This window comes from Leucoraja erinacea, chromosome 21 (genome assembly GCF_028641065.1).
Source record: "Leucoraja erinacea ecotype New England chromosome 21, Leri_hhj_1, whole genome shotgun sequence".
NCBI lineage: Eukaryota > Metazoa > Chordata > Chondrichthyes > Rajiformes > Rajidae > Leucoraja > Leucoraja erinaceus.
This window is the reverse complement of record NC_073397.1, coordinates 33,951,245-33,976,706: the sequence shown is the minus strand read 5'-3', so window position 1 is coordinate 33,976,706 and position 25,462 is coordinate 33,951,245. Positions and strand designations below refer to the sequence as shown.

Sequence of the window (25,462 nt, the reverse complement as noted above, 5' to 3'; positions counted from 1 at the left end):
AGGCAGTGAGTATATATCTTCACGGAATAACTTAATTCAGAAACATGGGGGCCTGGAGAATAGTTTTAAATAACTGGAATCAGAAACAAGGAGGCAGGACAATAGACATGAAAAACTTCAGCTCAGTTTAGTTTATTGTCACGTGTACCGAGGTACAGTGAAAAGCTATTTCTTGCGTGCTAACCAGTTACCAGAAGCACACTACGTGATTACAATCGATCCATGTACAGTGTGTCGGTATATGATAAGGGAGTATCACACTTAAAGTATAACCCCTGTCCCACGGTACGAGTTCATTCCAAGAGCTCTCCCGAGTTTCCCCTGATTCGAACTCAGAGATTTACGGTAATGGCCACTTGTCGGTACTCGGGGCTCTCGTGGACATTTTCCAACATGTTGAAAAATCTTCACGAGTCTTCCCGTGCTTACCTGCAGTTAGCGAGTCTTCCCGAGTACCTGCCGTTAGCGTTATGAGCCGCTAAGAGACATCCCCGAGCTCCGACGTACCCGCTACGTTCATTCTCCGTGCTTACCACGAGTTTGATTTTTTTTTAAACTCGGGAGAGCTCTTGGAATGAACTCGTACTGTGGGACAGGGCTTTAAGAAATGTTGCTGTGGGAGTCGAGATTTAAGAGTGTGGAGCGATTGTAACACGAGTTTGTAGATATGCTTCTGTGGCTGGCACGCAGATAGTCACCTGGGCTGGACGCCATCTTGGGAAGCAGGGCCTTAATTGAGAAACACTGGGAGCAGGCCAATAGTTTTAAATAACTTAATTCAGAAACACAAGGAGGGCTGGACAATAGTTTTAAATAATTCAGAAACTAGTGCCCATTATTACTTCTTGTAGCGAAGCATGGGTCAGTATTCACAGTGCCTCTTATAGCTCAGATTGTACAATGCATTCCTACCGTAACTTGTACCTACCTTACATTGAGTTCCCGCTGTGTTGAAAAGAGTAACAATTCGTTCAAGCACATTTTTTTAAAAATAGCACATACAAGAGGGGGGAGAAAAAAGTTTTTTTAAACAAAGAATGCATTTAACACGTTGCAGTATTTACACACACATTCGACCTTTCTCGGCAAGCTTTGCTCTGTGGTAACGTCGCCACTCATCGCGGGCCGCGGGAGAGAGTTTGGGAGAAATTATTTATCTCAAGAAAATCTTAGAGCCTTCTTTTCAGAAGCAAGATGGAATGAAGGGCGAGAGTCTGGTCCGTGGGCTAAAAGTTCGAATCCTCCTTGTTTTATAGTAAATATTCCAGTCTGAGGAAGGGCCGAGACCTGAAACGTCACCTATTCCTTCGCTCCATAGATGCTGCCTCACCCGCTGAGTTTCTCCAGCATTTTTATCCACCTTAAAATAATGCAGAGTGTCTTAACCTTTTGAATGCTGTAAAGTTTTCCTGGAGCATAGAACAGTACAGCACGAGAACAGGCCCTTCGGCCCACAATCGTGCCAAAACTATCTCTTATCTGCCTGCACATAACCCATATCCCTCCATAGCCATACGCCTATTTAAAAGCCTCTTCAATGCCACTTTGATATCTGCCTGAACCACCAAACCGTGGCAAAGTGTTCCAAGCACTCACCAACTTAGGTGTACCGAAAAACTGGCCCCGTACATCTCCTTTAAACTTTGTCCCTCTCACCTTAAAGCCATGTCCTTTACTATTTGTTCAAGAAGGAACTGCAGATGCTGGAAAATCGAAGGTACACAAAAATGCTGGAGAAACTCAGCGGGTGCATCAGCATCTATGGAGCGAAGGAAATAGGTAACTTTTCGGGCCGAAACCCTCCTTTACTATTTGAAATTTCCATTCTGGGAAAAAGGTTCTCAATATCTACGCCATCCATGCCTCTCATTTGATATATTTCAAAAATCGTTTTCTGTAACTTGATTATCTATTCAGATTACATTTGAACTTCCAAATGTGGTAAATATAGAACAGCATAAAACACAGGGCATCTCACTCTTCCATCTATTGACTTTAGAGATACAGTGTAGAAACGGGCCCTTCGGCCCATCGAGTCTGTGCAGACCAGCAATCACTCCATACACGAGCATTATTCCACACACTAGGGACAATTCACAATTTTCAAGGTCAAGGGATATGGGGAGAAGGCAGGAACAGGCTACTGATTGTGGATGGTCACATTGAACATAGCACTGATGTCACTGAAAAAATACCGACATGAATTATTCAAGTCGACCTGGCAGGAAACTAGACAGCGTGACACTTTCAGCGTTGTGAAACTGATGGTCAAATTTTCCATTCATATGATAACAGCTACTTCTGGTCTGATTAATCACTTAGAACGCTCCTGTAAAGTGTCACTCTTGAAGTGCTATATCTGGGCGACACAGCCTCCACAGTCTTATCAAGAACCTTCATCCAGTTGGTCCAGGATAGGAAAGGTATAGTATGGGACTTTGTCACATGTACCGAGGTACAGTGAATTTCATGTATGTATACAGTGCGGTGTAAGCACCCGTAGTCAGGATGGAACCTTTGGTCTCAGGCGCTGTGAGGCAGCAACTCTACTGCTGCGCCACCGTGCCGCCCTGCAAATAATGCAACAAAAGGTAGCAAATAAACAAGAGGCAATGCGAGGAAAATCCTGAGGAGACACAAGAGATCGCAGATGCTGGATTCCTGAGCCGGCAACAAAGTGCCGGACAAACTCAGTGGGTCAGGCAGCATCTGTGGAGGGAAAGGGACAGACGATGTCTTGGGTCAGGACCCTTCCTCAGACTGATGGAGTAGCGGGGAGAAAGCCTTATCACCTTCCTTTCACACCCCTGCGTCATCTAAAGAAGGGTCCCAACCTGAAACGTCACCTGTCCATTTCCTTCCGCAGATGCTGCCTGACCCACTGAGTTCTTCCAGCATCTTTGTTTTGCGTTCAAAGATAATCCTCACGTTTTTAATCTAACACTAGATGGTGCTGCACTGTAAAAATACAGACAGAGTATTTATACACGTGTAGGAAGGAACTGCAGATGCCGGTTTAAACCGAAGGTAGACACAAAAAGCTGGAGTAACTCAGCGGGACAGGCAACATCTGTGGAGAGAAGGAACGGGTGACGTTTCAGGTCGAGTCTGAAGAAGTCCAGCCCATTCCTTCTCTCCAGAGATGTTGTCTGTCCCACTGAGTTACTCCAGTTTTCTGTGTCATATTGTCATTGGGTTATGGGCACCTAACTAATATACACCACTACATATCAACAAGCTCTCATGAAGCGATTTAATTCAAAAATCTAACAGGTGATTGATGCTACGATCATGGAACTGTACAGTGCAGGAAGGAACTGCAGATGCAGGTTTAAACCCGAAGAGAGACACAAAATGCTGGAGTAACTCAGCGGGACAGGCAGTTTCAGACAGGGGAGATGGTGTCTAGAGATATAGGTGTGAAAATGACAGTTCGAAGCGGATGAGGATAAGGAAATGTAGAATACAGGAACAGGTCCTTCACCCCACAACGCTCGCTCCCAACATCCCGTTTTAACCTGAAGTCACGCCTTTATCAGTAAAGAATATTCTGATTTAACTTCTATTTTACAAAGTATCTTATATACTTCTCAAAGCTTTTTTCATATTTTGTCTTTTAAGAGGAATTGACCAAATTGTTAAACATTTCTTCATGACTTAATCATGACTTTGATCCTGACTACGGGTGCTGTCAGTACAGTGTTTGTACATTCTCCCTGGGACCACGTGGGTTTTCACCGGGTGCCCCTGGTTTCCTCCCACACTCCAAAGTCGAGCAGTTTTGTCGGTTAATTGTTCTCTGTGAATTGCCCCTAGTGTGTAGGACAGAACTCCTCGTGTGAACGGGCGATTGCTGGCCGGCGCGGACTCGGTGGGCTGAAGGGCATGTTTCCACTCTGCATGTCAAAAACTAATGTAAACTAAGGTGCCACACGTCAATAGCTACACTGCAGCAGAACCCTGCGTTATTTTTGGTGAAATAAATTTGTAAAAAAAAAAAAGCTTCTCTGATACAAACTTGTAATGGAAATTAAGTAGTGAAGGAGAGGCACCTCTTCAATGCAAATCTACAATTGTTGATAGGGGTTAGACAATGAGTTTAACATGGACTGAAACAGGGCAAAGCACATTAACAATGCCGCTCATCTTTTTCATCCACCTGCATTTTCATTCAACATTTGAGAAGATTGTATTTTCCAAAACACAGAGTTCTTCATTTTATTTTTTAACCACAAAATGAATGAAGGTGACACTATTACCACATAGCAAAGCTTCTGCCTGGAGGTACACGCAAGGCACAGAAATGCATAAAGGTCAGTACATGTTGAATGAAAAATGTAACACTACAAACCACATTTTATTCCACTTACCCACCAAACCATGAATCTAGGCAGCATGCAAGCACGAGAGCACTAAACTATCAAAGCAAAACACTTTATAGTCTTGTCAACTGCAATGGATTCATAAGGCATAAATATTACTTGGATAAACTAATGCACAAAATTCCATAACTTAAGTTTGAAACAATAGGGCTCAATAGAAATGCTAGCATTAACTAACTCTTATTATTCCTGGGTAGGAAAGAACTGCAGACACTGGTTTAAATCGAAGGTAGACACAAAATGCTGGAGTAACTCAGTGGGACAGGCAGCATCTCTGGAGAGAAGGAATGGGTGACGTTACGGGTCGAGACCCTTCCTCAGACTGGTTAGGGATAAGGGAAAAGAGAGATATAGACGGTGATGTGGAGAGATAAAGAACAATGAATAAAAGATATGCAATTGTTAGCTGTTTGTAGGGTGACCAGTCAGAAGATGGGTCTCTACCCGAAATGTCACCCATTCCTTCTCTCCAGAGATGCTGCCTGTCCCGTTGAGTTACTCCAGCATTTTGTGTCCATCTTCTTATAATCCTTTGTTTATTCCAACTGGTTAGTAGATCAAATGGAGAGAAGATTCTGCATTTTGTGCATTACCTTTTCCATGTTAAAAAAATAAATCACAGTTAGATGGGTTAAGGCATTAGTAATTCCAAATGATCCAATTTTGAAAATCAGAAATCTAGCATTTGGCTCAAGTATGTCAATTTATAAAATATTAATGTCAATAAGATAAGGGTTTTACTAAATGATATTTTTTCGTTGTGAATGCAGGCCGCCAAAATTTCAGCCCAGACCATCGCACAAACCAACCTCCCTTCCATTGACTCCATCTATACTTCACGCAGCCTTGGCAAGGCCAGCAGCATCATCGCGGACCAGTCTCACCCCGGTCACTCCCTCTTCTCCCCCACAGGCAAAATGTACAGAAGTGTGAAAACGCACACCTCCACATTCAGGGACAGCTTCTTCCCAGCTGTTATCAGGCAACTGAACCATCCTGCCACCAACACGAGAGCGGTCCTGAGCTTCCATCCACCTCATTGGAGACCTTTCAACTATTGCACTGTGGATGGCATGATTGTAATCATGTGTAATCTTTTCTTTGACTGGACAGAATGCAAACTAAAGCTTTTCACTGCACCTTGATACAGGTGACAATAAAAGAAACTAAAACTAAGTTGCTCAGTCTGAAAGAAGTGGCCGAACCAACATCTGACCGATCCATGTTCTCCAGCAATGCCGCCTGTCCTGCTGAGTTACTCCAGCACTTTGTGCCTTATTTTGATGCAGTTTTTGTTGTCTGCAACGTTTCACAGAGTCATAGACAGAGTGATACAGCGTGGAAACTGCCCAACTTCCCCACACTGACCAACGTGCCCCATCTACACTCGTCCCACCTGCCTGCATTTGGCCCGTATAGCCCATCAAACCTGTCCTATCCATGTACCTGTCCAAATGTTTCATAATAGTCCCAGCCTCAACAACCCCTTCCGGCAGCTCGTTCCAAACACCCACCGCCCTTTGTGTGAAAAAGCGACCACTCGGGTTCAGCTTCATTGCATTGTTTCAGCAAATGAAGTCAGTACTGGGAGACATTTAATTTTATTCAGGTGTGGGAAAACTAGCATCTATTTCCCACCTCATGAACAGCTGGGTGTAGTTAGTAAACTTTACACAGTAGAACGTGGCATGGGAGGTGTTGCATTTGGAAGGCATTGGGTGACAAGGATGTGTTGTGTATCATCTGTATCCCTGCACACTCACAGCACTGAAGTTTATGGCATGGCAGGGTAATTGTCTCATTCTAAGTCATTGACTATCGCTATGTTTGAGGAAGGACATTCTTGCTATTGAGGGAGTGCAGCGTAGGTTTACAAGGTTAATTCCTGGGATGGCGGGACTCTCATATGCTGAGAGAATGGAGTGGCTGGGCTTGTACACTCTGGAGTTTAGAAGGATGAGAGGGCATCTTATTGAAACATATAAGATTATCAAGGGTTTGGACACGCTAGAGGCAGGAAACATGTTCTCGATATTGGGGGAGACCAGAACCAGGGGCCACAGTTTAAGAATAAGGGGTAGGCCATTTAGAAGGGAGATGAGGAAACACTTTTTCACACCGAGAGTTGTGAGTCTGTGGAATTCTCTGCCTCAGAGGTCGGTGGAGGCCGGTTCTCTGGATACTCTCAAGAGAGAGCTAGACAGGACTCTTGAAGATAGTGGAGTCAGGGGATATAGGGAGAAGGCAGGAACGGGGTACTGATTGGGGATGATCAGCCATGATCACATTGAATGGCGGTGCTGGCTCGAAGGGCTGATTGGCCTACTCCTGCCCCTATTGTCATATGTAGCCAGGTTCATGGGTAGGACGTGTCTGGTGGGATATGTGCCAAACGCTGGCAGGTTGGACTAGTGTGTAGGAAGGAACTGAAGACCCCGGTTTAAACCGAAGAGACACAAAAAGCCAGAGTAACTCAGCGGGTCAGGCAGCATCTCTGGAGAAAAGTAATGGGTGACGTTCTGGGTCGAGCCCCTTCTTCAGACCAGTGTAGATGGGACATGTTGGTCGGTGTGGGTAAGTTGGGCCGAAGGGCCTGTTTCCACGCCGTATGATTCTATGACTCTATGACTGAAAGCGTAGAACATTCAGGCAGTTTAAAGAATAAAATGAGCTGTCATCTGATTCAAGAAACAATAACAGAAATGACTCCCCACAGGGGAGTAGATGAAAGCACCATGTCCAGTTTCTGGAAATCAAATCATCTTTAACAACTGAATGATTTGGTTCCCTGGAGGGACTTTAAGCAGAATTGAGAGCAGCCTTGTTTGTGTTGACTACCAAGTATTCATTGCAGGTGCTCAATTGTTAGAGTCATAGAGACAATACAGCATGGGAACAGGCCGTTCGGCCCAACTCACCCATGCCGACCAAGATGCCCCTTCTAAGTCTGAAGAAGGGTCTCGACCCAAAACGGCGCCCATTCCTTCTCTCCAGAGATGCCACCTCCCCCGCTGAGTTACTCCGGCATTTTGTGTCTACCATACCCCTTCTAAGCCTAGTGGCATTTGCAATAAACGGGATAGACACTAAGTGCTGGGGTAACTGGCGTCTTAGAAGAAGTGTCCCGCCCTGAAACGTTGCCTATCCATGTCCTCCAGAGATGTTGCCTGACCCGCTGAGCTAATCCAGCACTTTGTCTATTTTTTTGGATCTGAACTGGTCGGCTCTTTTAAGAACGGCCCTCATGAATATCCACATTTCGGCAACGAAGGGCTTCAACGAAAGTGAGACCATTCCCTCCCCCACACCAAAGCCAAATGCTAGATTTTTGGATCCACGCATTGCACGTATAAAGGAACAAAATTGATCGTGGCAACTAGCAGCATCTTGGGATTAGTCAACCACCTGTGATTATACTAACATAAAAATATTATTTTACAATCGACCCCCAAAGTTGGATGATAATGGAACCATTGCAGTGAACAACCCAAATTAGTCGCTTCTGCGCAAATTATCAATGCAACTGTCTCATGACACGTGGCCATCCTTAATCCTGGCTCTTTGTTCCACAGCGGAATGCTACTGAAAATGTGCAATGTCCACAGATTTTGTAAAATGCATTTCAGGTTGCGTAGACACCGGCTTAAATTTACACCAGGGAAACAAAAATGCCTCATGTCAAGACATTAATAAGAGGAGCCGAGCAGCGACATGAATCTAGTAAAAGCAACCACCCCTTTGGAAAATGGCAGAGATAAGTTTTCACATTTTAGTGCAAGCTAAGGAATTGGACTCATAAGCAAACCATCTTGAATTACACTCATAGTTACTTCATTTCATTCTTAAAACTCCCCCTGCGTAGAGCACAAAAATCCCCCCCCCCCCCAAAGTCTTGTGTCTACGTGAATCATTTTTGTGTAATAATCTCCACTTAAAGAAACACAGACCCAAGTTGAAGTTGTGGCCAGTTGTGATGTGACAAACAAATTAATTTTACAGGTCATAATCACGTCCACAATAAATAGTCCCACAGAACATTTTGCGACCTCTCGGAATGATTGCACTGAATGTCGTTTTCTTACCTCTTCCAGCTGGCTGTGAACGTGTTGGACAATCAAGTCGATAGCGACCATGTTCCCGCCACCTAAGATAAAGCCAACAGGTATGAGACTGAGTTGGAGGAATGTAAGGGTCGGCGCAGTGGTTAGTTTGCTGCCTAAGAGGGCCAGAGCCTCGGATTCGATCCCGACCAAGTTTGTACATTCTCCCTCTGACCGCATGGGGTTTCTGGTGTCCTCCCACACTTCAAAGACGTACAGGTTTGTATGTTATAGAGTCACGGAGCCATAGAGTGAAACAGTGTGGAAACAGGCCCTTCGGCCCAACTTGCCCACACTGGCCAACATGTCCCAGCTACACTAGCCCCATCTGCCTGCGCTTGGTCCATATCCCTCCAAACCTGTAAAACCACCCACTTTTGTATCATCAGCAAACTTGCTAATCTTGCCCTGTATGTTCTCATCCAAATCATTGATGACAAACAGTAACGGGCCCAGCACCGAACCCTGATGGGCCTGTCCTAATTATGCAACTTTTTCGGCGACTGCCGGCACCCGTCATAAGAGGACGTTACAGGTCTCCGAACATTTTCAACATGTTGAAAATCCAGCGGCGACCAGAACAAGGTACGACTCTTTGGGCGACGACTCACGACCGTACAGGCTTCACCCCGCGACATGTCGCCTGTATGGTCGTGAGTCGTCTCCTCAGTTGCCCAAAGAGCCGTAGCGTCTTTCTGATCGCCGCTGGATTTACAACGTGTTGAACGTTTTCGCCGACCTGCAACGACCTATGACGGGTGCCGGCAGTCGCCGAAAAAGTCTCATAAGTGGGACAGGCCTATGAGGCACACCATTAGTCACAGGACAATCACGCTAGTTTGCTTCAATAGAGTGATCCCTGGTGTGTAGGATGGTGCTGGTGTAGTGGGTGATAGAGTATGCTGGTCGACGCTGACTCGGTGGGCTGAAGGGACTGTATCTCTTAAACAAAATCTAAAGGTAATGACGGCATTGTGTTTTTAAAGCAAGGTTTGCAGCTTGGCATAGATTGTTTTTGACTAGGATAGAATGGTTGTGGAGAGGATGTTTCCACTAGTTGGAGTGTCTAGGACTAGAATCTATGGAGTTCTTTGCCACAGAAGGCTGTGGAGGCCAAGTCAGTGGATATTTTTAAGGCAGAGATAGATAGATTGTTGATTAGTACGGGTGTCAGGGGTTATGGGGAGAAGGCAGGAGAATGGGGTTGGGAGGGAGAGATAGATCAGCCATGATTGAATGGCAGAGTAGACTTGATTGACCGAATGGCCTAATTCTACTCTTATTCCTTATGACTACTTTTTAAAAGATATTTGGACAGGCCCATGGACATGAAAGGTTTGGAGGAATATGGGACAAACGTGGGCAGCAGGGAATAAACAGTACGAAGGTAGACAAAAATGCTGGGGAAACTCAGCGGGTGCAGCAGCATCTATGGAGCGAAGGAAATAGGCAACGTTTCAAGATGAAACCCAAAGGAAATAGGCAACGTTTCGGGTCGAAACCCAAAGGGTTTCGGCCCGAAACGTTGCCTATTTCCTTCGCTCCATAGATGCTGCTGCACCCGCTGAGTTTCTCCAGCTTTTTTGTGTACCTACGATTTTCCAGCATCTGCAGTTCCTTCTTGAACAATAAACTGTACTAAGTTAGGTACTGATGTGAGAGTCAACACATCGAACGTGACAGCAACTTTGAAGGAAAACAGTTTAAATTTTGGAGAGTAGTTCATAAGCGATAGGAGCAGAATTAGGCCATTCGGCCCATCCATCAATCATGGCTTCTCTATCTTCCCATCTAAACCCCATTCTCCTGCCCACTCCCCCATAACCCTTGACACCCGTACTAATCAAGAACCTGTCAATCTCCACCTTAAAAATATCCATTGACTTTTTGGCTCCACATCCTTCTGTGGCAAATAATTCCACAGATTCACCACCCTCTGACTAAAGAAATTCCTCCTCATCTTCTTGTATGTTAGCACTTCACACACGTGGCAGTAAATGCTCCATTGAACCAAGTGCAGGTTGAAGAGGTCAGTTGAGTTTGGCATCATGCCGGGCACAAACATTGTGGGCCACAGAGCCCATTCACAGAGTCATAGTGTGCCACAGTGTGGAAACAGGCCCTTCAGCCCAACGTGCCCATACCGACCAACATGCAGGTACAGCAGGCAGTGAAGAAAACTAATGGCATGTTGGCCTTCATAACAAGAGGATTTCAGTGCAGGAGTAGAAAGGGTCTTCTGCAGTTGTATAGGGCTCAGATAAGACCACATCTGGAGTATGGTGTACAGTTTTGGTCTCCTAATTTGAGGAAGGACATCCTTGTGATTGAGGCAGTGCAGCGTAGGTTCACGAGATTGATCCCTGGGACGGGGGGGGACTGTTATATGAGGAAAGATTGAAAAGACTAGGCTTGTATTCACTGGAGTTTAGAAGGATGAGAGGGAGATCTTCGAGAAAATTATAAAATTATAAAAGGACTGGACAAGCTAGATGCAGGAAAATGTTCCCAATGTTGGGCGACTCCCGAACCAGGTGCCACAGTCTTAGAATAAAGGGGAGGCCATTTAAGACTGAGGTGAGAAAAAATGTTTTCACCCAGAGAGTTGTGAATTTGCGGAATTCCCTGCCACAGAGGGCAGTGGAGGCCAAGTCACTGGATGGATTTAAGAGAGAGTTAGATAGAGCTCTAGGGGCTGGTGGAATCAAGGGAAATGGGGAGAAGGCAGGCACAGGTTATTGATTAGGGACGATCAGCCATGATCACAATGAACGGCGGTGCTGGCTCGAAAGGGCCGAATGGCCTCCTCCTGCACCTATTTTCTATGTTTCTATGTGCCCGTGATGTACTGTAGTGCAGTTCTACATTCATAAAATGGAGAAATTGAAGCAGATACCTCGTGGAACCACGATGTCAGCGAGTCGCATCGTGGGCTCGATGAACTGGTCAAAGGACGGCTTAACAAACTTGTTGTACTGTTTGATAACCCCCTCGATTTCCCGCCCACGCTCGGCGATGTCTCTCCGTAGGCGGCGGACCAGCCGGATATCAGAGTCCGTGTCCACGAAGATCTTCATGTCCAGGAGCTGCAACCACAAAGCAACACGCTGAGCAAATGGCCAATCTCAAACCGGTCGGTGCATACAATATACTTAGAAAAATTACTCGAGATTTTTTTTTTTTTTTTTTTAATTATTTTTATTAGAAGCAATTGTACAAGAATAAGACATTCGGCATGGAAAAAATTATACAGTTATTGTACAGCTTCAATTTTGACTTTTTAACCTGAAAAATGAGGGAAAAGAAGAGAGAAAGAAGAAGATAAGGGAAATGTGAAAAATGAAAAGATAGGACCCCCTAGACGACCAACGTAGTTTGGCCAAAGAGAGAGTAAAGATATAAGAGAGGAAAAGGAAAGAAATAAAAGAAAAAAGTGGAGATATACCAAGAATATATTTTGTGCAGAAAATGAAAATGCCTTTCAAGAACTCGCAGAAATTTTGGACCATGCAATTCATTCTTGGGAGATGACAAAATTATAAATCTGCTCGTGTTAAAACAGACGGCAACGTTGGAAGGAACTGCAGATGCTGGTTTAAACCGAAGTTGGAGTAACTCAGCGGGACAAGTAGCAACTCTGGAGAGAAGGAATGGGTGGCGTTTCTGGTTAAGACCTTTCTTCAGACACTGAGTCCCAAGAAGGGCCTCGTCCTGAAACGTCACCCCATTCCTTCTCTCCAAAGGTGCTGCCTGAAGGTTGACACTTGTTCTATGTCTCTCCACATCACCACCTATATCTCTCGTTTCCCTTTCCCCTGACTCTCAGTCTGAAGATGGATCTCGACCCAAAGAGGATGGTGAGTGTATGGAATGAGCTGCCAGACAAGGTGGTGTAACAGCATTTAAAAGACATTAGGACAGGTACCTCCATAGGAATGTGTTAGAGGGATATGGGCCCAAACACGGCAAGTTTCGCTAGTTTTTTTTTGTTGTTTTAGCGTTACAGTGCGGAAACAGGCCCTTCGGCCCACCGAGTCCGCACCGACCAGCGATCCCCGCACATTATCACTATCCTACACACATTAGTGGCAATTTACACTTCTACCAAGCCGATTAAGCTGCAAACCTGTACGTCTTTGGAGTGTGGGAGGAAACCGAAGATCTCGGAGAAAACCCATGCAGGTCACGGAGAGAACGTACAAACTCCGCACAGACAGCACCCATTATCGGGATCGAAACTGCAAGGCAACAACTCTTGGTGGGACTAGAGTAAAAGGGGCACTTTGGTCGGCATGGGTCGATGGGCTCATTTCCATTTTGTATGACTCTATGAATATTTTCCTATCATCTTTGATCTGATTATTTTCCCATCATCAGCTTTGAGAAGATTACTTCGTCATCTTTCTGATCAAAAATATACCACAAGATCACCGTTTTTCTCATTAATAGGTGGCTAACCACAACTTTTTTTTGTGTCGGTTTTACTTTTCAAAGAGATTGCAAAGTTTCCATACATCTCGCATGCTTTGAACTAAAAACCTTGGTGGGTCAAATATGAAGATAGTCGTTTATTTTTAGGTACTTTCACCATCTTAAACATGAACATTATGCCAATTAGTCTGTGGGTCCACACACAGTGAACATATGAAAGCGATTTAAGCCAGATTTTAAAACAGTTTTCAATAGTGAAGTAAATCAGTTAGTTAGAGTGGCACGGTGGTGTAGCTGGTAGAGCCACTGCCTCACAGCTCCAAGGTCCCTGGTTTGATCCTGACCTCCACTGAGCTGTCTATGTGGAGTTTGCATGTTCTCCCTGTGACCATGTAGTTTTCCTCTGGGTGCTCCGGTTTCCTCCCAGAATCCAATGTCGTGGAGGTTTGCAACTCAACTGGCTTCTAAATTGCCCCTAATATGTAGGGAGTGGATGTGAAATTGGGAGAAAATAGAACTAGTGCAAATCACAGGTGGGCTGAAGGGCCTATTTCCATGCTGTATAATTTACCCCAAGGGTACCCATCCCGGGGTAAATTTACCTTCAGGGGTTAAATTTCACCTACCCTGGGGCGATTCTGGATGTGTACATATTTTTTCTCATTGACCAACTGAGTTTGGTTCTGATATACCGGTATCTGTTCATCGTTAGTTGTTCATAAATAAGTGAACTAACATTGTTTTATGCTATTAAAGTTGCCAGGGGTAAACGGGACAAAAGGTTTGGTAACCTCAGATTTAACCCAATTGGAGAGTACTTGTAAAATTTGCAGACGAGGATTGAGAACTCAGGTACACAAAATTGCTGGAGAAACTCAGCGGGTGCAGCAGCATCTATGGAGTGAAGGAAATAGGCAACGTTTTGGGACGAAACCCTTCTTCAGACTGATGGGGGGTGAGGGGGAGAAGGAAGGGAAAAGGGAGGAGGAGGAGCCCGAGGGCGGGGGGATGGGAGGAGACAGCTCGAGGGTTAAGGAAGGGGGGGAGACAGCAAGGGCTAGCAAAATTGGGAGAATTCAACGTTCATGCCATCAGGACGCAAGCAACCCAGGCGGAATATGAGGTGCTGTTCCTCCAATTTCCGGTGTTGCTCACTCTGGCAATGGAGGAGACCCAGGACAGAGAGGTCGGATTGGGAATGGGAGGGGGAGTTGAAGTGCTGAGCCACCGGGAGTTCAGGTAGCGTTATGAGCGGAGGTGTTCGGCGAAACGATTGCCCAACCTCCGCTTAGTCTCCCCGATGTAAATCAGCTGACATCTAGAGCAGCGGATGCAGTAGATGAGGCCGAAGGGCCTGATTCCATGCTATATCTCGAAACTAAACTCAAAGTAAACATTACTTGTGTGTCACCTCCAAAGCCCATGTGTCAGTAGATGGAGCTGTGGACAACCTTCACAGTGTTACATAAAATAACAATACACCTTGGTTTCAAAATTAGTGTCTGCAGTGGAACACTAATTGGTTTTATTAATCAGAATAGATGTATCCACACTGCAGGCCCTCCGAACCCTGTGACCCAGTCACTTCATCTCAGCTAATTACAGCAGTATAACAGTTGACCAGGCGAGCTGGGCAGGTGAAGGTCAATAATTGCAGCTCACAGCCAGTCGTTACTTTCAAAGCTGCCTGAAGTTTTGAAAATCCAGTCAACACTCCAAGAGCGGAGGGAGCGGGAGAGTTGCCACCTTACCAGCGCCAGAGTCCCGGGTTCGATTCTGACCACGGTTGCTGTCTGTGCAGAGTTTGCACGTTCTCCCCGTGACCTGCGCGGGTTTTCTCCGGGAACTCCGGTTTCCTCCCACATTGTACAGTTAGTGTGGCACCTTGGCCCTTTGGTTTGCAGCTTAATTGGCTTCGGTAAAAAATTGTTCCCTAGTGTGTAGGATAGTGTTGGTGTGCAGGGATCGCCGGTCGGTGTGGACTCGATGGGCCGAAGGGCCTGTTTCCACTCTGTATCTCTAAACTATACTAAACTAAAAAGATTGCAGAGATCACCAGGGCTGGTGCACCATGTGAGGCTTGAAGGACTGTGGTCATTTTTACAGCGCTTGCAGCACCGGAGACCCAGGTTCGATCCTGACTATGGGTGCTGTCTGTTCGGAGTTTGCACGTTCTCCCCGTGACTGCATGGGTTTTCTCCGAGATCTTCTGTTTCCTCCCACACTCCAAAGGCGTACAGGTTTGTAGGTTAATTGGCGTGGTGTATGTGTAAAATTGTCCCTGGTGTGCGTTGGATAGTGTTGGTGTGCGGGGATCGCTGGTCGGCACAGACTCGGTGGGCCGAAGGGCCTGTTTCCATGCTGTATCTCTAAACATCTAATCTTGAAGTGGCCTGCAGTTAAGGAACCTTGGGCATCGACCACGATCAAACGGCCCAACGTTTTGGAAATCAGAAATGAGTTGGATTTCCACCCTCCCCCCCCCCCCCCCCCCCCCCCCCCCCCCCCAAGTATTGACACTCACCTTCAATACCTCTTTATCAGCAAAGGCCAATATACCTTCAAAAATGATCACACTGGCTCCATATAATATTTTCTGAGGAAAAGATACAGGAAATGAATCAGCTTTGCAGCAGCAAAGAAACAATAATAAGTAGAGGCAAAGAGCCAAACATTGTGGAAACAGGCCCTTCTGCCCAACACGCCCATTCTATCGCAATGGGCTTACCCAGTCCTTCTTCCGGGAATGTGATGTGAAGTCATACACCGGGATCTTCACACTTTTTCCTTGCTTCAGTTTTCGGAGAGTGGACACGATGAGGTCAAAATCAAAAGCGTCAGGATGGTCAAAGTTATATTCATTGTGGGCAGCTCGCTCTTGTTGTGCTTTAGTCAGAACCTACGGGGATAAAACAAAATCGTATTAATTGACCGCAACAGTTGGACAAATAGATAACAAGACATTGGGTCGATACGGTGGCGCAGCGGTAGAGTTGCTGCCCTGCAGCGCCAGAGACCCCGGGTTCGAGCCCGACTACGGGTGCTGTCTGTACGGAGTTTGTACGTTCTCCACTTGGCCGCGTGGGTTTTCTCTGGGGCCTGCAGTTTCATCCCAGGCTCCAAAGACGTGCAGGTTTATAGGCCAATTGGTTTGGTAACATTGTAAATCGTCCCTAGTGCGTGTCGCATCTAGATGCTGCCTCACCCGCTGAGTTTCTCCAGCATTTTTGTCCAACGCGTACGATTTGGTCAGTTATGTTATCCATTGGTTTAGTTTACTGTCACGTGTAACGAGGTACAGTGCACAGCTTTTGTTGCGTGCTAACCAGTCAGCAGAAGGACAGTACATGATTCCAATTGAGCCCCACACAGTGTACAGATACATGATAAGGGAAGAACGTTTAGTGCAAGGTAAAGCCAGCAAAGTTCGATCGAGAATAGTCCGCGGGTCACCAAAGAGGTAGATAGTAGTTCAGCACCGCTCTCTGGTTCAGATTCAGATTCAAACGTTATTGTCATCGTGCAGTGTGCAGTACAGAGACAACAAAATGCAGTTAGCATCTCCCTAGAAGAGCGACATAGAATATGAGCAATAAATAAATATATTTACGTGCCTACAGTCATAGTAGTGCAATTATTATTTTTTTTCCTGGTGGCAGGAGTGTCGGGGGGGGGGGTGATTGGCAGTCACCGAGGTACAGTGTTGAGTAATGTAACAGCCGCAGGGAAGAAGCTGTTCCTCGACCTGCTGGTCCGGCAGCGGAGAGACCTGTAGCACCTCCCGGATGGTAGGAGGGTAAACAGTCTGTGGTTGGGGTGAGAGCAGCCCTTGGCGATGCTGAGCGCCCCTTCGCAGACAACGCTTGCTTTGGACGGACTCAATGGAGGGGAGTGTGGAACCGGTGATGCGTTGGGCAATTTTCACCACCCTCTGCAGTGCTTTCTGGTCGGAGACAGAGCAGTTGCCATACCAGACTGAGATACAGTTGGGATGATTCAGTTGCCTGAAAACAGCTGGGCAGAAACATTAGCCAAGTATGATTAATAAGCGTGGTCACGTTGGAGGTGTCAGCGTGCAATCCCGGCACGACAATGTGCTGTCTGTAGCAACCCTAAAGATTATTCAGGGTTCCTTCACTAACAATGGATGCATATTCTTAATGTGCTAATGTCTTATGTTTTATTCCTAATTGTTTACTGTATATCGAGTAGTTACTTGTGAGTGGAGCAACAAGGTAAATCCCTTGTATGTGTCCATACTTGGACAATAAACTTATCCATTCATTCAATAACACAGTACGCAGAATGCAGTACAGGAACAGGCCCTTTGGCTCACAATATCAATGCCAGACATTGTGCCAAGCTAAATTAATCTCATCGCCCTACACATGATTTATACCCTTCCATTCCCTGCATTGCCACGTGCCTGTCTAAAAGCCTCAAACATATGTGCCGAACTTTATGCCAAGTTAAACTAATCTCCTCAACTGCAGGTAATCCATATGCTTCCATTCCCTGCGTATCTAAAGGCTTCTTCGATGCCACTATCCCAAATGCCACCACCACCACCCCTGGCAGCGCGTTCCAGGCACTCACTAAAAAATCTTTCCCCGAAACATATCCTTTACATTTTACCCCTCTCACCATCAAGCCATGTCAATAGACAATAGGTGCAGGAGTAGGCCATTCGGCCCTTCGAGCCAGCACCGCCATTCAATGTGATCATGGCTGATCATCCCCAATCAGTACCCCGTTCCCCATATCCTGTGACTCCGCTATCTTTAAGAGTCTTCTAATGTTAAGATGTTTAAGTGTTTAAGATGTCTTCTAGTGGACTACCTGAAGTTACCTGAAGTTTTACCTGAACTACCTGAAACTACCTTTCATTTCACTGCACATCTCGTATGTGTATGTGACAAATAAACTTGACTTAACTTGACTAGTGTTCGACTTTTCAAAGCTGTTAAAAAACTTCAGGTAGTCTACCTTAACAGTGTGAAAAAAAGCCTCAGATAATCTACCAATTCTATACCAAAAAAGGCTCAGATAGTTTACCATATCTATACCAAAAAAGGTTCAGGCTGTCTACTCCATCTGTGCCAGGAGATCATAACTAGAACATCAACGTAATGAACATATGTACCTTGTAAAAGGAGTCAACAGAGAGCAGCACGACCCAGGGCACGTCCAGCGCTTCTATTATTTTTCTGGCCACCGTCGTTTTCCCGGAAGCGCTCCCACCACACAATCCTACACGAAACGCAGCAGCAGTTAATTTACGGAAACAGTGGAAGAAGACGTGTTCCTTACAACAGCCCTCCTGCCCCATGCAGGGCACCTGAAGGAATAAGAGGCTCCGAGTTGCCACGAGGGAGTTGGTCATTCGGGCTTAAATCCCCCAAAATCCCACACGCGGTGAACACACGCTTGACGTTGGTCTGACCACTCGGCCATTTTGGGAAGTGGTCGTGGAAGTAAAACTGGAGGAGGTCAACGATGGTGGGAGAGGCAGAGAGATTCGGTGCTGGTCAGCGGGCTGGGGGCTCCCACACCCTCAGAGACGCTCTGCGGGTATCGAGGCTCCCTGCTGGGGAGACCAGAGTCCCAGGTTCGATCCCGACTACGGGTGCTTGTCTGTACGTTCTCCCCGTGACCGCATGGGTTTTCTCCGGGTGCACAGGTTTCCTCCCACAAAGGCGTACAGGCATGTGGATTAATTTTCTTTGGTAAAATTGTAAATTGTCCCGGAAAGGTTTGTTACCGCGCTGTATCTGTAAAGGCGAAATGGTATCTATATTCGTGGTGCAAATGGTCAGAATTATTGTTTAGTTTCGCTTCAAGCTACAAACGCGGCAACAGGACCTCCGTCCCACCGAATCCGCGCCGACCAGCGATCCCCGCACATTAGCACTATCCTACACACTAGGGACAATTTACAATGTTACAGAAGCCAATTAACCTACAAACCTGTACGTATTTGGAGTGCGGAAGGAAGATCCAGGAGAAAACCCACCCGGATCACGGGGAGAACGTACAAACTCCGTACAGACAGCACCCGTAGCCAGGATCGAACCCGGGTCACTGACGCTGTGAGGCAGCAACTCTACCGCCGTGCCGTAATGTTCTGCCATTTTTTTTAAAAAAGTGTGCAAAACAGATAGTTTGCAGTTTGCGTTTGCCTCCGGGAAGCTTGTGATCCTGCAGGGCCTTACCGATAACAAAGGCTTCTTTGGACTGCGTTCCATGCTCGTTATACCACGGGGGTCGCCCTGCGGTGTATATCGTCCGCTTGTTCGTCCTCAAGAGCGGTGGCTCAGAGATGCATTGGCTTGTGGTTCGTTTACGTGACGACAAACTGCTGGTGACAGGAGGTATTAATCGGTCCAATGCCTCGTCACTGCTGCCACTGCAAGGACGCAGAGATGTCAAGAGTCACGCGCCCAGTAACACACGGATAATAATCAATAATACAATACATTAGTGGCTGTTGTACTGGGGTCACCAGACCAGAGTCCACGGTACAACCAAAGGGAATGGTGAAATATACGAGGATGGAAATGAAACCGGCAATTTGTCGACGATAGTGTTGAAATGAGAAAGACCAGGTAGTTTGGAATGTGAGCTTGTATTTGGGGAAGGGACTAATCTGGCCGGTGGCTTGGGTGATCAGAATACAAGGGAAGACCAAAACGCTGGAGAAACTCCGCGGGTGAGGCAGCGTCTGTGGAGAGAAGGAATAGGCGACGTTTCTGGTCGCGACTGAAGAAGGGTCTCGACACACAAAACGTCGCCTATTTCTTCTCTCCATAGATGCTGTCTCACCCGCCGAGTTTTTCCAGCGTTTTTGTCTACCTTCGATTTTTCCAGCATCTGCAGTTCCTTCTTAAACAGAATATCAGCTGATGCAGAGGGTGGGGATAAAACCAGGGTTAGAACAGTTATGGACTCGGGGTGCAGGAGTGCCGATGGGGCTGGTGCATTGTCCTGGGGTGCAGCCACAATTAGACCTGAGTTTAGAAGGACGAGGGGAAAACCACATTGAAACTTCCCGTACAGTGAAAGGCCTGGATAGAGTGGATGTGGAGAGGATGTTTCCACTGGTGGGAGAGTCTAGGACCAGAGGTCATAGCCCCACAATAAAGGGGCGTACCTTTAGAAAGGAGATCAGGAGTAATTTCTTTCATCAGAGGGAGGTGATTATGTGGAGGCCAAGTCAAAGGATACTGCATTTTTACGACGGAGATTGACAGTTTGTTGATTAGTACGGTTGTTAGGGGTTATGGGGAGAAAGCAGGAAAATAGGGTTGAGTGGGAGATAGATCAGCCATGATTGAATAATGGGCTGAATGGCCTTATTCTGCTCATATAACATGAACTTTTAAAAGAAATCTTAGTTGCAGACATGCTGTCTTAGACATGATGAGTTAGTTCAGCACTTTGCAAACTTGTTTGTAAACCATACAAGTGCAGTTCCTTGTTTCGACATAGTTACGAAAGTAGTGGTTAGTATTGTGCAGATCCTGATGGTTGATGTGAAGAAACTAAACTAGAAGGTGTTCTACAGCCTGGTGGCCATGGTGCCTTCTTCCCCATTAGTTGCTCCCACAACTCACTGTCGGAAACAACGAACAAGGTATTGCGTCTATCGTTATTAATTATTCCAACATTCTAACTCTAACGTTAAGGCAGAGATAGATTCTTGATCAGTACGGGTGTCAGGGGTTGTGGGGAGAAGGCAGTAGAATGGGGTTAGGAGGGAGAGATAGATCAGCCACAATTGAATGGCGGAGTAGACTTGATGGGACGAGGGCAGTGGAGGCTGGTTCTCTGGATACTTTCAAGAGAGAGCTAGATAGGGCTCTTAAAAATAGTGGAGTCAGGGGATATGGGGAGAAGGCAGGAACGGGGTACTGATTGGGGATGATCAGCCATGATCACATTGAATGGCGGTGCTGGCTCGAAGGGCCGAATGGTCTACTACTGCACCTATTGTCTATTGTCTACATGTGACTCCAAGCCAAACTCCGCTGGTTTACCAAAGGAAGACACAAGGTGCTGGAGTAAAAGGGAGGTCAGGCAGCATCTCTGGAGAACATGGATAGGTGATGTTTTGGGTCGAGACTCTTCTTCAGACTGATGTGGAGGTGGGGGCCCAGCGCCTCCTCCATGGCCAGAGTGAGTCCCACCGCATATGGGAGGAGCAGCACCTCATGTTTCGCTTGGGTAGTTTACACCCCAGCGGTATGAACATTGAATTCTCCAATTTCAGGTAGTCCTTGCTTTCTCCCTCTTTCCCCTCCCCTTCCCAGCTCCCCCACAGCCCACTGTCTCCGCCTCTTCCTTTCTTCTTCCCGCCCCTCCCCCCACCCCCACATCAGTCTGAAGAAGAGTCTCGACCCGAAACATCACCTATTCCTTCGCTCCATAGATGCTGCCTCACCCGCTGAGTTTCTCCAGCATTTTTGCCTACCAGCGATTGTCCATACACTGATTCGATCCTACTCACTTAGGAGAATTTACAGAAGCCAATTAACCTGCCGACCGGGGTTCGATCCCGACTATGGGCGCTGTCTGCACGGAGTTTGCACGTTCTCCCTGCAACTGTGTGGGTTTTCGCCGGATGCTCCGGTTTGCTCCCACACTCCAAAGACATGCAGGTGTGTAGGTTAATTGGCTTCTGTAAATTCCCCTTAGTGTAGAATGCAAAAACTGGGATAACGGAGAACTCGTGTATGGGGGAGCGCTGGTTGGCGCAGACACGTTGGGCCTTCGGGCCTAATTCCACACTGTTTCTCTAAACTACATCAATGGAAATGTCTCGGATTTTTTTTAATGGTACTCAGAATATGTATATTCATGCAATTAAACCGCCAAGCTAGTTGAGGTCGGCAACACTATGGTATAGAATTACATGCACTGCTAAAGATATTTCTTATCGTGCTATTTAGATTTCCACCGCCCACGCCATCCTTCCCCTGTTATCTAATAATAAGTAGAAGCACGTCTTGAGTTCGTGTGTTTCTTTGTGTTCACACCTGAAGTATCCTGAGCACTACATTGATGTTCAATTGTGTACAGTGTGTTCTCACTGTTACATTGACAGTGGGATAGTATAGAACCAGGGGAATAACATAGAACTAACGTGAATGGGTGATCAAAGGTCAGGCTGGACTCGATGGGCCGAAGGGCCAGTTTCATATTTGTGAATCATGGGATCAGAATTAGACCTTTGGGCCCCATCGAGTCTACTCCACCATTCAATCATGGCTGATCAATCTCTCCCCCTCAGCCCCATTCTCCTGCCTATCCCCATAATTCTTGACACACTTACTAATCAACACCCTTAAGGGCCTGTCGCACCTGGCGAATTTTTTCGGCGACTGACGTATCAGGTCACGGACAAAGTCGCGACGTGACGACGTATTGAGGCGCGGGGTCTCATTTTTTTTTCTCACTGCTGGATTTTTGAAATGTTCAAAATCTTTCCGCAACCCTGATATGTCAGTCAATGACATCGGCGCCAAGTGGGACAGGCCCTTTACTAATCAAATATTTGTCAATCTCCGCCTTAAAATGACTCAACGACTTGGCCTCTGCAGCCATTTGTGGCAGTGAATTCCACAGATTCACAACCCTCTGACTAAAGAAATTCCTCCTCATTGTCTTTCTTAAGGTATGTCCTTTAATCCCACATCAGTTTCAATGCTGTAGCTATAAAACTGAAACTAACAACAACAAGCAAAAACTAGATGCCTGAATACACCTGGAAACTCAGTTTCACAGCATTAGGTAGAACATAAGGAATCAGGTGATAAATGTAACATTTTGACTCAAGAAAGTGCAGGTGCTGGAATCTTGAGTAAAACATGAAGTGCTGGAGGAACTCAGTGGGTCACACAACATTTGGGGAAGATACAGGCGATGATTCGGGTCGGGATCATTCTTCAGACGGATATAGAAAAGGAACTGCAGATGCTGGATTAAACCGAAGAGAGACACAAAAAGCTGGAGTAACTCAGTGGGCCAGGCTGCGTCTTTGGGGAAAAGGAATAGGTGATATTTCGGGCCGAGACCCTTCTTCAGACTGAGAGTCAGGGGAGCGGGAAACGGGAGATATAGACGGTGACGTGGAACAAATGAATGAAAGGTATGCACACAAGTAACGGTGATGAAGGAAACAGGCCGGTAATATCTGTGGGCTGGGTGAAAATGAGTTGCAGACAATGAGACTCAGCAAGGTGACTTTGAAGCTGGTACAGTAACTTGGGTGGGGAAGGGACGGAGAGAGAGGGGGTGCAAGGGTTAATTGAAGTTGTTCTTTTACTCTTCTTATTTTCCTCAGACCACCATCCATTCCCCAAACCGTCACCGAGTCAAGAACGTGCAGAAACTAAAAGACTCAGTGACATTAGCACAATACCAGTCATGCTTCGAGATCTTGTTTCACAGTCGGCATTGGTCAATCCTGGCCCGCCCTCATGTTAAATATTCATCACATTTATTTGTAAACGCACTGATGTGAACATCTCGGACGGGAACTCACATTATTCAATTCTTGATTGAACCAGCACAAGATATCCACGTGAAGACACAAGGAACTGCAGATGCTGGTTTATTTTTTATAAAGACACAAAGTGCTGGAGTAACACGACCTCCCACGCTCCCCTCAAGGTGGAGCACCCACCTGGGCACCCACAATTGTCCCCCCCACAACCTCTTCCCCCTTTCTCGTTCCCCTCCTCCCATATTCCTTCCACTGGCTTCACCATTCTCACCTCTTCTGACCTTGTTTGAGACCCTTTTGTCTCCTTTCCATCTGCCAATCAACCCCCCCCCCCCACTCACCTGTATCCACCTGCACACGTGTCGGAAGGAACTGCAGCTGCTGGTTTATACCGAAGATTGTCGCAAAGTGCTGGAGTAACTCGGCGGGTTAGATGGCGAAAAAGGTAGTTGAGGCCACAGTTCATTGGCTATATTTAAGAGGGAGTTAGATGTGGCCCTTGTGGCTAAAGGGATCATGGGGTATGGAGAGAAGGCAGGTACAGGATACTGAGTTGGATGATCAGCCATGATCATATCGCATGGCGGTGGTACAGGCTCGAAGGGCTGAATGGCCTACTCCTGCACCTATTTTCTATGTTTCTAAAAGGACGTGCGACTTTTCGGGTCGGGACCCTTCTTCGGACTCCAGAGATGCTGCCTGACCCGCTGAGCTACACCAGCACTCTGTGACCTATCAGTTGCCAGGCTTAGTCCTGCCACCACCTCTCCTTTCCAGCTTTCTTCCCCCCCGTTGCGACAATCTGGAGTCTGAAGAAGGGTCCCGACCCTAAAATCGCCCAACCGCGCCCTCCAGAGATGCTGCCCGGTCCGCCGAGTCCCTCCAACACTCTGTGCCCTCTTGCACGACTAAACACCCGTGCAACCGCAACGCCGAACAATGCGACGCGAGAAATGCAACGGATGGCTTACCTCCCGTCTGATCTCAGCGACCAACATCCCGATATCCTGGCTCCAGAATATGCAGGGAGGGAGCTCATACTGTTTACCACAGGGCGGTTCTCAGCAACAGGGGAGCGAGCATTGCACTGTACTGCAGTACACTGACTGTGATTGTACTAGCGAGTCCTGAGCAGAGGCAGATCGAGGATTCCCGTCAGGTTTAGTTTCAATGCCGTATAAATTTGGGAAAACGAAACCAAGAAAGAAACTGAAACTCAGTCACTTTATTTCTCGTGAAAAAGGAGTGACCAGGCAACAGCTCGCAGTCCAACCGCAGTCAAAACACATAAGCGGATAATGTTTCCCAGAGATTACGTCCATTACTCGATATTAATAGCAATCTCCTCGTACAAGACCCTTGACACCCTGCCCATCTGGATGAAAGCAGTGATCTGCGAATGACATTTAGGTGGGTCATTTGCAAAAGGATATGTACTGCTGCAGAACCAAAACACACAGCCTGAACTCGGCAAGCTAATGCTCCTAATTCAGAGAATTCCTGCCTTCCTGTGGCATATTTTACCACCAGCTATTAAGGTTTTAACTGTGACCTCATAAACAAACTAGTGAACTGCCTGAGACATGGTTTACTGTGGTGGTGCAGGCAAACCTTTTGGAAGCCTCTTGCAAAACTACATTAGTGGGCATTCCACCTTTAGCAAGCAGCCGCTAATCATTCTTCAGAGATTTGGCACAATGCCGTCAAAAACATTCAGAGCATACGACGCGGAAATGTTTGCTATTTCATGATAAGGAGGCCTCCCCACGGCAACTGCTGTGTGGGTCGTGCACAGTCCACAACGTCGAGTTGCAATGCAAGATCACTAGCAGCTGCACAAATGCTGCTGAAAGGGGAAACGGACGAGATCACGCCTGCAGCACCACAGGCAATAGACAATAGACAATAGGTGCAGGAGTAGGGCATTCGGCCCTTCGAGCCAGCACCGCCATTCAATGTGATCATGGCTGATCATCCCAAATCAATACCCCGTTCCTGCCTTCTCCCCATATCCCCTGACTCTGCTATTTTTAAGAGCCCTATCT

At 46.6% G+C, this 25,462-nt stretch overlaps 1 protein-coding gene across 1 annotated transcript in view; it reads right to left on the bottom strand.

Annotated features, from left to right (window-relative positions):
• uckl1b (uridine-cytidine kinase 1-like 1b) overlaps nucleotides 1-25,021 on the bottom strand; it is a 45,128-nt gene extending 20,107 nt beyond the window's left edge. Inside the window, exons 1-7 of the mRNA XM_055652610.1 lie at nucleotides 24,389-25,021; nucleotides 19,126-19,319; nucleotides 18,057-18,163; nucleotides 15,642-15,812; nucleotides 15,438-15,509; nucleotides 11,379-11,568; nucleotides 8,465-8,526 (exon numbers count right to left, since the gene is read on the bottom strand). Coding sequence (XP_055508585.1) covers nucleotides 8,465-8,526; nucleotides 11,379-11,568; nucleotides 15,438-15,509; nucleotides 15,642-15,812; nucleotides 18,057-18,163; nucleotides 19,126-19,319; nucleotides 24,389-24,456 — 864 coding nt within the window. The 5' untranslated portion in view covers nucleotides 24,457-25,021. The remainder of the gene's footprint in view (nucleotides 1-8,464; nucleotides 8,527-11,378; nucleotides 11,569-15,437; nucleotides 15,510-15,641; nucleotides 15,813-18,056; nucleotides 18,164-19,125; nucleotides 19,320-24,388) is intronic.
• Between the last annotated feature and the right edge of the window lie 441 nt (nucleotides 25,022-25,462).